A 16,374-nucleotide genomic window follows, 5' to 3' on the forward strand; every position below is an offset into this window, starting at 1 on the left:
CAGGAGAGAAGGAGAAAGATTCCTATGGGGCCGCCAGGACTTCGGGATGGGACCCCACACCCCTTTCCTGAACCCACCTCCATGGGGCTCAGGCCAGCTGCCACCTCCTCATTTAGATGGCAGAACCCCAACTGGAAGGGGGACACATGGCCCAGGCCTGGCACTGTACAACTCTGCCTCCTTTCCCCTTCCAGTGGACCACAGTGATGGGCTCTGGGTGTCCACGTGCGGTAAGAGGGGAGCAGCTTGTGTCAGACCACCAACCAAATCGAAAAGCTACCCATAGTACACTACCCAGCAATACAAAAGAACAAACTCCAGACCGGGCACAGTGGCTCATGCCTGTAATCCCAAAGCTTTGGGAGGCTGAGATGGGAGGATCACTTGAGCCCAGGAATTTGAGGCTGCAGTGCACAATGATCACGTCTATCAACAGCCATGGCACTCCAGCTTGGGCAACATACAGAGACCCCATCTCTACAACACACACACACACACACAACTAGCTGGGCGTGGTGGTAGTGTGTGCCTGTGGTCCCAGCTACTCAGGAGGCTGAGGCAAGAGGATCACTTGAGCTCAGGAGGTCAAGGCTGCAGTGAGCCATGACCACGCCACTACACTCCAGCCTGGGCAACACAGTGAGACCTCGTTTGAAAAATAAAAGAATAGGCCTGGCATGGTGGCTCATGCCTGCAATACCAGCGCTTTGGGAGGCCAACACGGGTGGATCACCTGAGGTCAAGAGTTCAAGACCAGCCTGGCCAACATGGTGAAACCCCACCTCTACTAAAAATACAAAAAAAATTAGCCTGGCGTGGTGGCGGGCCCCTGTAATCCCAGCTTCTGGGGAGGCTGAGACAGGAGAATCGCTTGAACCCAGGAGGCGGAGATTGCAGTGAGCCCAGATAAAAAAAAGAATAAACTATGGATACACGAAACAACACAGGTGAATGCAAGGGAATCATGCTCCAAAGATTATCCGCTCTGATTCCATTTACCTGGCATTCTCAAAATAACAAAATTACAGACGGGTAGGGGGGAAATGGCTTAGTGGTTGCAGGTGTTGAGGGGAAAGATGAAGTTATGGAAGAGCAGCTGGAAGGATCCTGTGCAGATGGGCTGTTTGTTGACTATGGTTGAGATTACACAAATCTGCCCATGAGGAAACTGCACACTGTTAACTACAGGCAAAACTTCCCTAGTCCAAAAATCCTAAATCTGAAATGTTCCAAAATCCAAATCTTTTTGAGCAGCGACTTGACGTGCTCAAAGGCAATGCTCATTGGGGCATTTCAGATTTTTAGATTAGGGATGCTGAACCTTAGCTAACTATATAATGCAAGCATTCTGAAATGTGAAAAAACCTGAAATCCGAAACACCGCTGGTCCCCAGCATTTCGGATAAGCTGTTCGCTGGTGGGTGTTGCGTGGACCTGGGTGGAGGGAAGATGAATGTCCCACTTTGTGCCCGGGAACTCTGAGCCTCTGACCCTGAGTCACTCCCACTGCCAGTGGGGGGTCGGGGCCGGGCGGAGGGGTCGGGGCAGGTCGTCGGGGGAGGTTGGTAGGGGAGGGAGGTGGGGAGATATTGAGCCTATGTCTCTGATCTCTGGGGTGGGCCCAGCTGTTACCTGTCCTCCGCCTCCCCTTCAGGCTCAGGGTCTGAGTCCACCACCTCAAGGCCGGCTCCATTCAGCTTCACGTCCTGCTGTAAAGGCCCCGGGGCCACAGAAGCCAGGTCATCCCCGTAGGTGGAGGACGCCGAGGCCGGCAGCCGCTGCTCTGGAAGGAAGGGGGCCTCGGTCGGGAGGGCGTGGCGGGGAGGGGACCCAAGCGCCGAGGGGAGGAGATCCGTGGCCCAGAGCAGCAGCGATGGGGTCCCCGAGGCCAGGCGGGGGGTAGGGTCCTCACCGAGGGCGCAGCAGCTGGGAGGCGCGGGCTCCAGGGGCGCGGCCTGGCGGCAGGCGGCCTCCCGCAGGCGGCAGGCGCTGGCGTAGACCACCCCGTCGGAGCCGCACACCGGGTTCCCCTGGGCGCCGCAGTCGTGGTCGCAGCCGCATCGCGCGATCGCCGCCCCCTCCTCAGGGGCCACGGCAGGGCCCGACTCGCCGGGGAACCAGCCTGGGGGACGAGGCAGGCTCGACAGACCCCCCACCCTGCACCTTGCCCGCGCCCCCACAGAGCCTGGGGGTGGGGAAGATGTCCCTGGGGCCCGGGCCCACTACCCGGGTCTTGGGGCGCGACAGTTAATGGGAGGTCCTGAGCCCTGGCCTTATGGAATTTCACGCAGGTATTTGCCTAATACTTACAAAAACAGAAACAGACTTTTAAAAAGCGGTTGTAGGAGAGAAAGGAGACAGGGCGTCCTGTCTGGGCCGCCCTGCAACAACAGCCCCGGCCCCTGCCGCGCCTCCTCCGCACTGACCACACCCACCCCAACCCCACCCCCACCGCACTGACCGCTCCTATCCTCAACCCCGCCCCCTCCGCGGTGACCACACCTACCCTCAACCCCGCCCCCTCCGTCCTGACCACTCGTAACCCCGCCCCCTCCGCACTGACCACACCCACCACAAATCCCGCCCCTCAGCACTGACCGCACCCACCCTCGACCCCGCCCCCCGCACTGACCACACCCACCGCAACCTCATCCCCTCAGCACTAACCACATCCACTCTCAACCCCGCCCCCTTCGCACTGACCACACCCACCCCGTTCGGCCCCGCCCCCCGCACTGAACACACCCGCCCTCAACCCCGCACCCTCCGCACTCACCTCCCCCTCGCCGCTCGACCCCGCCCTCACCACACTGACCACCCTCAACCCATTGCGCCCAGTCCCCACCACCACAGTGACCACACCCTCACTGGCTCGGCCCTGCCCCCAGTATACTGACCATTCCCCAGCCACTTCCCTTCCGCACTTACCACTCCCCCAGCCACGCCCCTCCCCGCTGACCGCTCCTCCAGCCCCGCCTCCCCCGTACAGGCAGAGCGCCCGCCCACCTCTATGCTGCGTTCTCCTGACTTTACGTTGGCCCCTCCTCTGCCAAGCCCCCAGGGGAGCCCTCCCCGGCGTCCGCGGGTGGGAGTCGGGGTGTGGCAGGCCGCGGTGGGGGGCGGCAGTGGCTCCGCGCACTCACCCGGGCCCCGGGCAGGGGCGCGCTCCACTTCGTTGCACGCGGGTCCGGCGCACAGTTCCCGGGCGAGTGGGCTGTGCGTGCTGACGTTGTAGAAGCGAGTGGCCTCGAAGGCTACGGGACGAGGGTGGCGGGTGACCAAGTGCAGGCGCGACGGGTCAGGGACCGGGCCGGGCCGGGGGTGCGGGCGCGCGGGCCTACCGGGTTCGTAGTAGTCGTACACGGAGACTGGCAGCGCCGACGTCCTGCCCACCACGCACTCCCGGAGAGCACGGAACCGCACGCACGTCAGGCACCGGCTGGGGATCTGTGGGGCAGCGGCGGGCGCAGGCTCGACCCGGGCCAGGAGGCCCGGGGCGCTGAGCTCAGGCCCAGAACTGGCTGATTTCAGGGATACCCAGGACGCGTGAAACACAGAAGAAACGTGATCCCATTTTCTTTTTTTCTTTTACTTTTCTTTTTTTTTTTTTTTCCTGAGACAGAGTCTCGCGCTGTTGCCCAGGCTGGAGTGCAGTGGCGTGATCTCGGCTCACTGCAAGCTCGGCCTCCTGGGTTCAAATGATTCTCCTGCCTCAGCCTCCCAAGTAGCTGGGATAACAGGCGCCCACCACCGCACCCTGCTAATTTTTTGTACTTTTGATCAAGACGGAGTTTCACCATGTTGGCCAGGCTGGTCTCCAACTCCTGCCCTCAAGTGATCCGCCTCGGTCCCATTTTTTATTCTTTGGGTCCTTCCATCCCACTGGGAAAACGTCTCAGGTGGCCTCTGAAACACCACTCCTTTTTGTGTGTGTGCACGCATGGCTGAGCATGTGTGGGTGGGAGTCAGCACATTCACGATACTGTGCAATCATCACCTCTGTCTAGTTACAGAACGGTTTCTTTCTCCCCCAAAGAAACCCCATTGCCATCAGCACTCACTCCTCACTCCCCCAGCCGCTGGCAACCACAAATCTTTCCAACTCTACGGATTTGCCTGTTCTGGGCATTTCATGTCAATGGAATCATGTACTCTGTGGCCTTTTGTGTCTGGCTTCTTTCACTCAGCATCATGTTTCTGAGGTTCATCCATGCTGTAGCATGGATCAATGCTTCGCTCCTTCCTACAGATGGATAATATCCACTGCGGCCCCTCCCTGCTTTTTCTACCAACTGCCATCAGCCGAGGGCACAGAGCTGTCAGCATGGCCAACTCTGCCTGGAATTTATTCTCCCAGTGTCTTATTATTATTATTTTTTTTAGACAAGGTCTTGCAGGTCTTGCTCTGTCGCCCAAGCTGGAGTGCAGTGGCACAATCTCAGGTCACCACAACCTCCGCCTCCCAGGTTCAAACGACTCTCCTGCCTCAGCCTCCCAAATAGCTGGGATTACAGTAGCGTGCCATCACACCTGGCTAATTTTTGTATTTTTTGTAGAGACAGGGTTCTGTCATGTTGGCCAGGCTGGTCTTGAACTCCTGATCTCAGGTGATCCACCTGCCTCAGCCTCCCAAAGTGATGGGATTGCAGGTGTAAGCCAAAGGGCCTGGGCACTTTTTTATATTTTTTGTAAAGATGGGGTCTCGCCATGTTGCCCAGGCTGGTCTCGAACCCCTGAGCTCAAGTGATCCTCCCACCTCGGCTTCCCAAAGTGCTGGGATTACAGGCATGAGCCACCATGCCCGGCCCCAGTGTCTTTTTTATGGTACAAGATACTTGCAGGGAGCCACACCAGGCAGTGACGGGTGCACCCTCACCAACGTGCACACCAGGGAAGCCTCCTCCACCAACCCTGGCTGGTGGTACCTCATCAAAGTAGAAGAGCACTCGGCGTCCAGCCACTTCATATCTCTTCATCCCCATGTGCTTGTCAAGGAGCAGCTGCAGAGGAAGCCAGAAGTCAGGGTCCTCAGACTCTCTACTTGCTTCCTCTCCCATCCCCTGGGGGCAGTGGTCAGTGGGATGCTTGGACTTGCCCACAAGTTACCATGGGCTGGGGTCTGGGTGCTGGTCAGTGCTCCCCAGGCCCTGCCAGCCTCTCAGCACCCAGGAGAGGACGCTCAAGGATGGCTATCCCTGCTGGGAGCACCTGCCTCGCCTCCCTATACACTCCCTCAACCCAGCCCCAAGCCCAGGTCAGGCTTCTCCGTGGCCAAAGAGGTGCCCGGCTGAGCCCTGCCACCTGCTGGTGTCTCAGCTGCACTGTTCAAGTTCCCCTCCCAGCCTGGGATTTTTTTTTTTTTTCAGTTTTTGATTTAAAAAAACCCACACCCACTCCAAGGCCTCTGAATTGACCACATCCTCATCTCCTGGTGCTCCGTGCAGCCTCCTTGGAGGGGAGGTGACAATAGGCCCAGCTTTCCTGTTCCACCCTCCCCACACTGCAGACCTCCTTTGGCCCCTGGAACCCTTGCTTCTTGGTCCTCTTTCTCCCCCAGCCAGAGCTGGGCAGCAATCCCCACCCCCATGTCCCTCTTCCTTCCTGTACAAAATGGGGATATGGCACTGGTCTCTCTTAGGGTTGTGAGGGTGACAGCTGGTCTCGGCAGAATGTGGATTGAGAATACCCCATGGCTCCCCACCCAGGGCCAAAGCACATGGAACTTTGCTGAAGTTCTAGGTGGCATTTATAATAGTGTGACAGTGGGCCGGGTACTGTGGCTCACATCTGTAATCCCAGCACTTTGGAAGGCTGAGGTGGGCTGATCACCCGAGGTCAGGAGTTTGAGACCAGCCTGACCAACATGGAGAAACTCCATCTCTACTAAATACAAAAAATTAGCTGGGCGTGGTGGTGCATGCCTGTAATCCCAGCTACTTAGGAGACTGAGGCAGGAGAATTGCTTGAACCGGGTAGGTGGAGGTTGCAGTGAGCTCAGATTGCGCCACTGCACAGCCTGGGCAACAAGAGCAAACTCCATCTCAAATAATAATAATAATAATAGTGACAGTGGCCCCATGGGAGATCCACCTGTTGGAGCAGCCCCCACCCCACCCCACCTACTCCTCAGTAGACAGATGGGCCATTTTTGCCCAGAAAGGGGTTGGGGGAAAAGGGGCTGGGCATAGTGGCTCATGTCTGTAACCCCAGCACTTTGTGAGGCTAAGGCAGGAGGATTGCTTGAGCCCAGGAGTTTGAGACCAGCCTGGGCAACATGGCGAAACCCTGTCTCTGCCACAAAAACAAAAATTAGCAGGGCATGGTAGTGCATGCTTGTAGTCCCAGCTACTCGGGAGGCTGAGGTGGGAGGATTACTTGAGCCTGGAAGTTCAAGGCTCCACTGGGAATTTGAGCCAAGATCAGATCATTACACTGTAGCCTGGGCAACAGAGCAAGACTATGTCAAAAAAAAAAGAGAAACAGGGTAAAAGGGGAGGAGGAGGGGGAGGGGAAGGGGGAGGGGGAGAGGGAGAGGGAAGAAAAGAATACCCATAGCATTTTACAAAGGTCTGGACTGCCAGCCAGCCTGACCCTAGGTGCCTAAGCCCTACCTATTGTTCAGAGATCCCTGCCCACCGCTGCTCACCGGCGCTGCCTCACCTGCTCCAGGCTCTCGATGTCTGCCCGGAAGCCTGACAGCAGGGGCACCTCCAGGACAGCCATATTGGAAGACCCTGCATGCAGCCACCTTCCAACAACAGGGGAGAGAGAGAGGCCCTAGAGCTCAAGCCCAGAGGTGGAATTCAAGGTCCCCTCTCCCCCTGGAGCCCACACAGCTGATGTCCCAGGAAGCCTGGCCAGCAGGCCAACAGCACACACATCCTTGGCTCGGTCAACTCAGTCAACCTATTTTACAGCAGGGACACTGAGGCCAGAAGGAAAGGGCCTTGCCAAGGGCTCTAGGCCTGACCAGGTCTCTTGACTAGGCACTGTGTTTTGTCCTGGACTTCACTCTGTGTCCCCAGCCTGGGAAGCAGCTGGCGACCCCACTCTGGACATGGCTGCACAGAGCAGCCACAGCCCAGGTGCTTCAACACTGCCGCCCTGCAGGAGACTCTGGGAAATCAACCCCCTAGCTCCGGCCTCAGTTTCTCCTTCTGTAACATGGTGGGGCGGGGAGGGAGGTAACTGGGCACTCTCTGGAGCCTGCAATATGCCAGACGCTTCCTATAGGGCGTTGGGGACAAGGAAGAGGAAGCCAACATTCAGAGTGGAGCTTGCAGCTGCGGGGAGTGCAGCAAGCTGGACTCTGATTTCCAGAACTTTCTGAGATGGGGAACTTGGACACATTCGGGCTGAGAGTCAAGGTCAGGGCAGCCGTTACCGGGGTAGCGGCTCTGATGGGCTGCGAGTGTCATGGCAACCACTCACCCACCAATCGTCGCCATGGTGACAAGCATCCATCGCCATGGCAACAAACATCTTCTTAGGGTGAGGGCCCACTGTGGCCGGGTCCCAGGCTCACTCTTGGAAACCAAGGGGTCTGGTGCTGGTGTTATCTGGCAGGGACCAGTGTCCCAGCCACACATTGCTGTCCCCATCCAGCCCACCCGCCCCGACCATACTGGAGTCTTCTGTGTCCATTTACTTTTCTTTCATTCATTTCAAAAACTGGCTGGGCGAGGTGGCTCACACCTGTAATCCCAGCACTTTGGGGGGCTGAGGCGGGCAGATCACGAGGTCAGGAGTTCGAGACCAGCCTGGCCAACATGGTGAAACCCTGTATCTACTAAAAAGACAAAAAAGTTAGTTGGGCATGATGGCGGGCACCTGTAATCCCAGCTACTCAGGAGGCTGAGACAGGAGAACCATTTGAACCCAGGAGGCGGAGGTTGCAGTGAGCCGAGATCGCACCATTGCACTCCAGCCAGGGCGACAGGGCGAGACTCCGTCTCAAAAAAACAAAACAAAACAAAAACCACCACTGAGTGCCTGGAGCCGGAAGCTCCTCCTGGTCCCAGGAGGCCATCCTCTCCACACATTGCACCCTCCTGGGATGCCCACGCCAGCAGGGCAGGTGGCCTTACCTGGTGCACACCTCCAGCATCACCTTGTATTCCTGGTGATGCTGATCGGCCGCTGGGTCATCATCGTCAGCTGGGGGCCAGTCTCCTCGGGAACCCTCAGCTGAGGAGGCAGGCATGGGGGGCGGGCGTCCCTGGGCCTCAGGCTCCTGGAGGCTTACAAGCAGCTGGAAAGCCGGCTTGGCCACCGGGTCAGGCACATTGTAGGTGACATCAATCTGGGGGGTGTTGGAGGATGGAGGCTTAGGGACCTGGGCCCTCCATAACAGGTGCAGGGTAGGGGAGGAGAAAGGGCAGTGGGGAGGTGGGAACAGCCAGAATTATGAGGACAGTGACATCCATGACAGTTTTAGAGACTACCGTTATTCCTTTTAGCCTTGAAATCACTGAAGCGGGTGTAGGTACAATCATCAGACCAGTTTTGTGGATCTGGGGTGCAGAGCTGTGCTCAGCTATGTCTGAGTCTAGGGGTCTCCCTCTCATCCACAGTGTTATCTGAGCTCCCATTTTAGAGGTCAGAAAACAGAGGCTAGCGAGAGTCATCGCGGGAAACTTGCCCTCTGACTGCCAGTCAGAACCTGTGACATGCACCTGCCCCAACCTGGTCTGGGGCTAAATCCAGGCCACAGCAGGGGGAATGACCTCGAGCCCTTAGGCAAATCTGCTTGAGTCAATGGGTCAGAGATCCCTGGACTGAGGGTCAAATGGACCCTCTCAAGTGTGGGGGCGGCACACCTGAGAGGACTCATGGCCACCTGCCTTGGGCAGTATTAGAAGGCTGAAAGCCTGTCCTGCAGTCTAGCATGCTGCTGAGTTCAGAACCCTCTGGGGGTCCCCGGGGTTCCACTGTGTGATTGGAGGGAATGGGGCACAGGAGACAAGCCCAAGATCACCTCGTGCTCCCCAAAACCTCACCTGCATCAGGCAGCAGCCGTCCCCCTTGGCACTCACAAACAGCCCCGTGGGGAGGCTGGGGATCTGGAGACAGAAGTCACCATGAGGCCCTGCTGACCCCTCCTCCAGCAACCCCCAAACCCTCATCCCAGGAACACACACCGCTGCCGTCTGCAGAACCTTCTGGTTGGTCCTGTGCAGCTCGAAGGTTTCCTGGTAGTCCAGGTTGGTGGAGGCCAGGGAGACAGTGAGGTTGATGCCTCCAGCATAGGACAAGATGGCATATTCAGCCAAGGCCTGCAGAGCCACGCAGGTGTCCTGGGGATGGAGGAGGAGACGGCCATCAACCCTGAGACTGAGTTGGCCAGTGGTCCCTCGACCCCTGTCTTGGAAGCCTAGCCTAAAACAGGCACCAACGGGGCTGGAATAGAGACTGGACCCAGTGCAGACACCCATGGCACTGGGGGCCTCAGGACAGCCAGGTTGGTGTGTCCCCAGAGGCAGAGGCTGGGCTCCCACAGAGGATCCAGGGGCATCTGTCCCTCAACCCCAACCCCTGCCCTCTTTGGGGCTCCATAAGGTGAGAAGGGGCCAGACTGCCTGGCCACCTCAGAGCTCAAAACAAGGACTGCAGGGACCCCACCCACCCAGCCCTGAGCCCCTCCCTCTGGCCCTGCCCGGCTCGCCTGAGTGGAGGAGAAGCCCCCAAGTGCATTTCGCTGCTGGGACAGCCACTTCACCACAGGCAGGGCGGCGGCCACGTCACCCAGCAGAGTGTAGGTCAGAAGGGCGTAGGCTGTCATTTCCACCTCGGCCGAGACCACTGCAATGGAAGAGGCCCACTGGGGACTTTTGACACAGGGACATGGACCCAGTGCATGGAGGTATGGCCAAGGCAGGCACCCGGGAGCTGGGGTGGCCAGTACCTGACTGAGAGACCCTGTCAGTGAAGCTCAAGAATGTGCCCTTGTCCACGTCCCAGGAATTTGACAGGCTCCAGTGGGTGACCCCATCTGCAAGGAAAGGAGTGGTCAAGAGCTATAACCCACCCAGTGTGTAGCCTGGCATCCCATGGAGGGCATCCAAGCATGGGGTCTAAAGAAAAGGTATTGTGGGACCCCCAGTGGGAGAAGAGTATCAGGAGAAGACAGCTGGAACAGGAAGGGCCTTGGGGCTCCATCTCAGATCTGCAAACCTATGGCAGCCCCAGCCCTTCCTGTGCCCCTGGCAGACATCGTGAATCAATGGCTACCCAAACCTACCCCTGGCAGACATCACTAATCAAAGGCCACCCTCCCCTTCCTGGACACAGACATCACTAGTCAATAGCCTCCCTCCTGACCAGGTACTGATCCAGCCCCTGATGTTCCCACTTAGTGCCCAAGCAGCCACACTCGACTTGCAAAGGCTCAAAGATTCTGGCCAGGCGCAGTGGCTCACGCCTGTAATCCAAGCACTTTGGGAGGCTGAGGTGGGTGGATCACTTGAGGTCAGGAGTTCACGACCAGCCTGGCCAACATGGTGAAATCCCATCTCTACTAAAAATACAAAAATTAGCTGTGTGTGGTGGTGCACACCTGTAATCCTAGCTACTCAGGAGGCTGAGGCAGGAGAATTGCTTGAACCCAGAAGGCAGAGGTTGCAGTGAGCCAATACCAAGCCACTGCACTCCACACTCCAGCCTGGGTGACAGAGTGAGGCTGTCTCAATAAATAAATAAATACATAAATAAAAATAATAATAATAATTTAAAAAGAATGGCAAGGCACAGTGGCTCACGCCTGTAATCCCAGCACTTTGGGAAGCTGAGGCAGGTGGATCACCTGAGGTCAGGAGTTCAAGACCAGCCTGACTAACATGGAGAAACTCATCTCTACTAAAAAATACAAAAAATTAGCCGGGCATGGTGGTGCATGCCTGTAATCCTGGCTACTTGGGAGGCTGAGTTAGGAGATCACGCCATTGCACTCCAGCCTGGGCAACAAGAGCGAAACCCCGTTTCAAAAAAAAAAAAAAAGAAAAAGAAAAGGAAAGAAAAGAAAAAGAAAAAGAAAAAGGCTCCAAGGATTCTGAGCTCGCATGAGGTGTAAAGACTCTCAAATCCAGAGAGAAACCAGCCCACCACCACCACCTCCCACTCCATCCCTGGATCCTCTTTAAACTTTTTTCTTTCGGAAGCAATGAAAACAATTCTTCAGGTGGCATCTTAATGACTTAAGCAGAGAAACCTGTCTGAGCCCCAGTGCAGCTGCTGGGGGTAGGGGTGGAGTGGGGAGGTCTGGGTGAAGTAGGAGGAGACTAAGTTTGGGGGCATTCTGAGAAAGTCAAAGCTCAGGGATTGGAGTCCCAGTGGGGTGATGATTTTGTAGGTGGGGAGACTGACAGCTCAAAAAAGCTTTCCAGGGCTCACGCAGCAAGTGGAGGGAAGGGTGGAAGCAAGACCCAACCCTCCCCTGTCTCCCAGCACCCCTGTCCTGGGATGATTTCCAGGAAGCCTGGCCGGAGGCAGGGGATGCGTTCTCTGCTGGGGATCCCTCTCTGAGAACTCCCCTTCCAGAGGGGTTGGCATCCCAGATTTCACAGGCAAGGAAAGTGATGCTTGGGGCTGGTGTGACTTGGACAAGCCACTTCCTCAAATAAAGTCACTAGCAGATGCGATAATGAATGAATACTATAATCAACAAAGCAATTGACAAAGAAGCAAAAGGCGTCTTGTCAGTTTCCCTTTCTCCTTCCTTCCTTCCTTCCTTCCTCCCTCCCTCCCTCTCTCTCTTCTCTCCCTCCTTCCTTCCTTCTTTCCCTTTCTTTCTTTCTTTCTTTCTTTCTTTCTTTCTTTCTTTCTTTCTTTCTCTCTCTCTCTCTCTCCTTCCTTCCTTCCTCCCTTCCTTCCTTCTTTTCTTTCTCTTTCTTTCTAATGGCACTATCTCAGCTCACTGCAACCTCTGCCTCCTGGGTTCAAGCAATTCCTGTGCCTCAGCCTCCCGAGTAGCTGGGGTTATAGGCACCTGCCACCACACCCAGCTAATTTTTGTATTTTTAGGAGAGACAGGGTCTCACCATGTTGGCCCGGCTGGTCTCGAACTCCTGGCCTCAAGTGATCTGCCCAAAGTGCTGGAATTACAGGCGTGAGCCACCGCACCTGGCCGACTCATCAGTTTTTTGTTTTGTTTTGTTTTGTTTTTGAGACGGAGTCTTGCTCTGTTACCCAGGCTGGAGTGCAATGGCGCGATCTCTGCTCACTGCAACCTCCGCCTCCCAGGTTCAAGCGATTCTCCTGCCTCAGCCTCCTGAGTAGCTGGGACTACATGACTCGTCAGTTTTGATAAATATGTTCATGAGTTGTTTACCGGGCTCCACAGTGGGCTTCCCGACGCTGTGGCCTCTGGGGAGGGCCAGGGACACCTACCTCGCATGATGGCCAGGCTACGGAGCTTGCGCAGTGCCTCAGGGGCTACCGGGCTGCGGAGCAGGGTCAGTGCGTAGGTAGTCAGGGCACAGCTATAAGGGTCCATGGCCAGGGGCGCAGCAGACTCCAGGAAGTGCCTCGCTTTGTCAGTGGAGCCTCTCTCCTCCTGCAGGGTGGGGTGGGAAGGTGAAACCTGGGAGGCTGCTCTGCTCCCATCCCACCCACCCACTGGCTTCTGAGGCATCCCCGAGGAGAGCTCTGGGTGACTCATAGCCCCTTGCTTTGCATCCTTCTGTGGCTCTCACTGCCTGCAGACCCAATTTTCAAACCCCATCTCCTTTCTTTTCTTTCTTGCTTTTTTTTTTTTTTTTTTTTTTTTGGTAATAGGCTGGGCGCAGTGTAATCCCAGCACTTTGGGAGGCCAAGGTGGGTGGATCACCTGAGGTCAGGAGTTTGAGACCACCCTGGCCAACATGGTGAAACCCCATCTCTACTAAAAATACAAAAATTAGCTGGGCATGGTGGCGCATGCCTTTAATCCCAGCTACTTGGGAGGCTGAGGTAGGAGAACTGCTTGAACCAGGGAGTTGGAGGTTGCAGTGAGCCAATATCGCACCACTGCACTCCAGCCTGGCAACAGAGTGAGGCTCCGTCTCAAAAAAAAAAAAAAAAAATACAGACAGCATCTTACTCTGTTGCCCAGGCTGGAGTGCAGTGGCACGATCATAGCTCACTGAAACCTTCACTTCCTGGGCTTAAGCGATCCTCCCACCTTGACCTCCCCAGTAACTGGGACTACAAGTGCACACCAGCACGCCCAGCTAACATTTTATTTTTTGTAGAGATGGAGTCTCACTATGTTGCCCAGGCTGGTCACAAATTCTTGGGCTCAAGCGAGCCTCCCACCTTGGCTTCCCAAAGAGCTGGGATTACAGGAGCGAGCCACTGCCCCTGGCTCCCATTACCATTCTTGTAAGTTGGCACTCCTTTTTCCAAATGAGGTCTGGCCAGGATGCCCAAGTACATGGCAAATGAGCACAGTGATACTCTAGGGGAAGCAGGCAGATCCCTGGCCACCCTGTCCCACCCAGCCCCATGGCCAGGTCTTTGTTAAGACAGCTAGCTAAGGCCAGGTACAGTGGCTCGTGCCTGTAATCCCAGCACTTTGGGAGGCCGAGGTGGGCAGATCACTTGAGGTCAGGAGTTCAAGACCAGCCTGGCCAACATGGTGAAATTCCATCTCTATTAAAAATACAAAAATTAGCCAGGCGTGGTGGCGGGCGCCTATAATCCAAGATATTCAGAAGGCTGAGGCAGGCACAAGAATCCCTTGAACCCGAGAGGCAGAGGTTGCAGTGAGCCGAGATTGCACCACCACACTCCAGCCTGGGCAACAGAGTGAGACCTCATCTAAAAAAAATAATAATAATAGAAATAAAAAGCTGGCTCCTAGACCTCCACAGCCCAGGCCCTCCCCAGCCTCCAGGCCTGGTCACCTCCTTAGAGAAGCCCACCAGCCCTGCTCATGCTCTCCCTAGAATGTGATCTGTTAGAAGACAGGGACCAAGTCCAGAATCTACTGATGGTTTTGGTTCAGAGAAGCTGCCCAATAATATTATGTGGAAGCAATGAGTGACCAGAAGCATTAACAAATTTAGCAATGGAACCAAAGTCTTCTGGTGGCCCGATAGAGGTATGGAGTTGAGCTAACTCTGCTTTCGGAACTGTCCTGGTCATAGAAAGAATGTTTCCAAAGCTTTCCATCCTTAGACCAGGACAAACGTGGGAACTGTCCCTAAGGTGTGACATTGAGATGCCCTTTGGGAGGCATGTGCCAGGGATGAACCCGGCTGACTAGCCAGACCCTAGGACTGGCCCTCACAAGTCCATTGCCTGGGGGTGGGGGAAGGTTGGACATCCCCATCCCAGGGGCAGGAACAGTGACATGGGAGTTACCCCAGGTCACGCCGGCCAGGACGGGTCTCAAGGACGCTGCAGAGACCACACCAAGCAGGGATGGACCCAGCCCGGCCCCAGCTGTGCAGATCCTCCCATTTACAGACAAGCGGATGCAACGGAACTCCAAGGGGTCAAGGTCATTTGCTGGTTGCCCCCCAGCTCATCTGATTCCAGCACAGGTGTAGCGGGTTGAACGGTGGCCCACCAAAAAGATATATTCCCTGGGACCTGTAAATGCTGACTTATTTAGGAAATGGGTCTTTGCAGATGTAATTAAGAGTCTTGAGATGAGATCACCTTGGATTAAGGTGGCCTCAAATCCAATGACAAATATCTTTAAAAAATTTTTTTTGGCTAGGCATGGTGGCTCACGCCTGTAATCCCAGCACTTTGTGAGGCCGAGGCGGGTGGATCACGAGATCAGGAGATCGAGAGCATCCTGGCTAACATGGTGAAACCCCATCTCTACTAAAAATACAAAAAATTAGCTGGGCGTGGTGGCGAGTGCCTGTAGATCCAGCTACTCAGGAGGCTGAGGTGGAAGAATGGCATGAACCTGGGAGGCGGAGCTTGCAATGAGCCGAGATCGCGCCACTGTCCTCCAGCCTGGGCAACAGAGCGAGACTCCATCTCAAAAAGGGAAAAAACAAACAAACAAACAAACCCATCTCTACTAAAAATACAAAAATAGCCAGGCATGGTGGCCCATGCCTGTAATCCCAGCTACTTGGGAGGCTGAGGCAGGAGAATCCTTGAACCCGGGAGGCAGAGGTTGCAGTGAACTGAGATCGCTCCATTGCACTCCAGCCTAGGCAATAAGAGTGAAACTTCGTCTCAAAAAAAAAAAAAAAATTTGTATTAGAGACAGAGGTTTCACTGTTACTCAGTGTTACTCAGGCTGGAGTGTAGTGGCTATTCATAGGCACAATCCCACTGCTGATCAGCACGGGAGTTTTTGTTTGTTTTTAAAACAGTCTCATATTGTCACCCAGGCTGGAGTGCAGTGGTGCAATCTTAACTCACTGCAATCTCCGCCTCCCAGGTTCAAGCGATTCTCCTGCCTCAGCCTCCCGAGTAGCTGGGATTACAGGCACGTGCCATGGTGCCTGGCTGATTTTTGTACTTTTAGTAGAGATAAGCTTTTGCCATATTGGCCAGGCTGGTCTCGAACTCCTGGACCCATGTGATCCACCTGCCTCAGCCTCCCAAAGTGCTGAGATTATAGGCATGAGCCACTGTGCTTGGCGTCCAATGACAAGCACCTTTAACTTTTTTTTTTTTTGAGATGGAGTTTCACTCTTGTTGCCCATGCTGGAGTGCAATGGCATGATCTCAGCTCACCGCAATCTCCGCCTCCCAGGTTCAAGCGATTCTCCTGCCTCAGCCTCCCGAGTAGCTGGGATTACAGGCATGCGCCATCACACCCAGCTAATTTTTGTATTTTTAGTAGAGATGGGGTTTCTCCATGTTGGTCAGGCTGGTCTCGAACTCCCAACCTCAGGTGATCTGCCCGCCTCAGCCTCCCAAAGAGCTGGGATTACAGGCAGGAGCCACTGGGCCCGCCTTTTTTTTTTTTTTTAAATTAGTGACAGGTCTCACTATGTTGCCCAGGCTGGAGTGCAGTGGCTATTCATACGCACGATCTCCCTACTGATCAGCACAGGAGTTTTGACCCGCTCCATTTCTGACCTGGGCCAGTTCATCCCTCTTTGGACAAGTTGGTCATCCTGCTCTCAAGAGGTCACCATATTGATGCTGAACTTAGTGCAGACACTTGATTGGCGCAGTGCACTATAGCCCAGAACTCCTGGGTCAAGCGATCCTCCTGCCTCAGCCTCCCGAGTAGCTGGGACTACAGGAATGCCCTGCTGCACGTGGCAACAAGTGTTGTTTAAGAGACGAGAAGGGGAGAAGACAGAGGAGAAGGTCACATGCAGACAAAGGCAGGGGCTAGAGTGATGCAGCCACAAGCCAAAGAATGCCTGGGGTCCCTGGAAGCTGGAGGCAGCAAAGAAAGCTCTTCCCTTAGAG

The 16,374-nt window shown here is 55.5% G+C and overlaps 1 protein-coding gene across 4 annotated transcripts in view; it reads right to left on the reverse strand.

The window, feature by feature from the left end:
* CPAMD8 (C3 and PZP like alpha-2-macroglobulin domain containing 8) overlaps positions 1–16,374 on the reverse strand; it is a 134,417-nt gene that overhangs the window by 1,491 nt on the left and 116,552 nt on the right. For 2 of the 4 annotated variants that reach the window (XM_063800593.1, XM_063800592.1), the window contains 13 exons: positions 12,385–12,550; positions 9,905–9,991; positions 9,665–9,801; positions 9,141–9,296; positions 9,000–9,062; positions 8,088–8,302; positions 6,661–6,748; positions 4,926–5,000; positions 3,342–3,447; positions 3,144–3,254; positions 1,913–2,122; positions 1,633–1,783; positions 2–1,434 (listed from right to left, as the gene is read on the reverse strand). In XM_063800593.1, coding sequence (XP_063656663.1) covers positions 1,323–1,434; positions 1,633–1,783; positions 1,913–2,122; positions 3,144–3,254; positions 3,342–3,447; positions 4,926–5,000; positions 6,661–6,748; positions 8,088–8,302; positions 9,000–9,062; positions 9,141–9,296; positions 9,665–9,801; positions 9,905–9,991; positions 12,385–12,550 — 1,677 coding nt within the window. In that variant the 3' untranslated portion in view covers positions 2–1,322. Of the gene's footprint in view, position 1; positions 1,435–1,632; positions 1,784–1,912; positions 2,123–3,143; positions 3,255–3,341; positions 3,448–4,925; positions 5,001–6,660; positions 6,749–8,087; positions 8,303–8,999; positions 9,063–9,140; positions 9,297–9,664; positions 9,802–9,904; positions 9,992–12,384; positions 12,551–16,374 lie in introns of those variants that run through there. The other 2 variants (XM_016935418.4, XM_054673111.2) reach the window with 1 other exon arrangement.

The sequence above is a fragment of the Pan troglodytes genome, chromosome 20, assembly GCF_028858775.2.
Source record: "Pan troglodytes isolate AG18354 chromosome 20, NHGRI_mPanTro3-v2.0_pri, whole genome shotgun sequence".
Classification (NCBI taxonomy): domain Eukaryota; kingdom Metazoa; phylum Chordata; class Mammalia; order Primates; family Hominidae; genus Pan; species Pan troglodytes.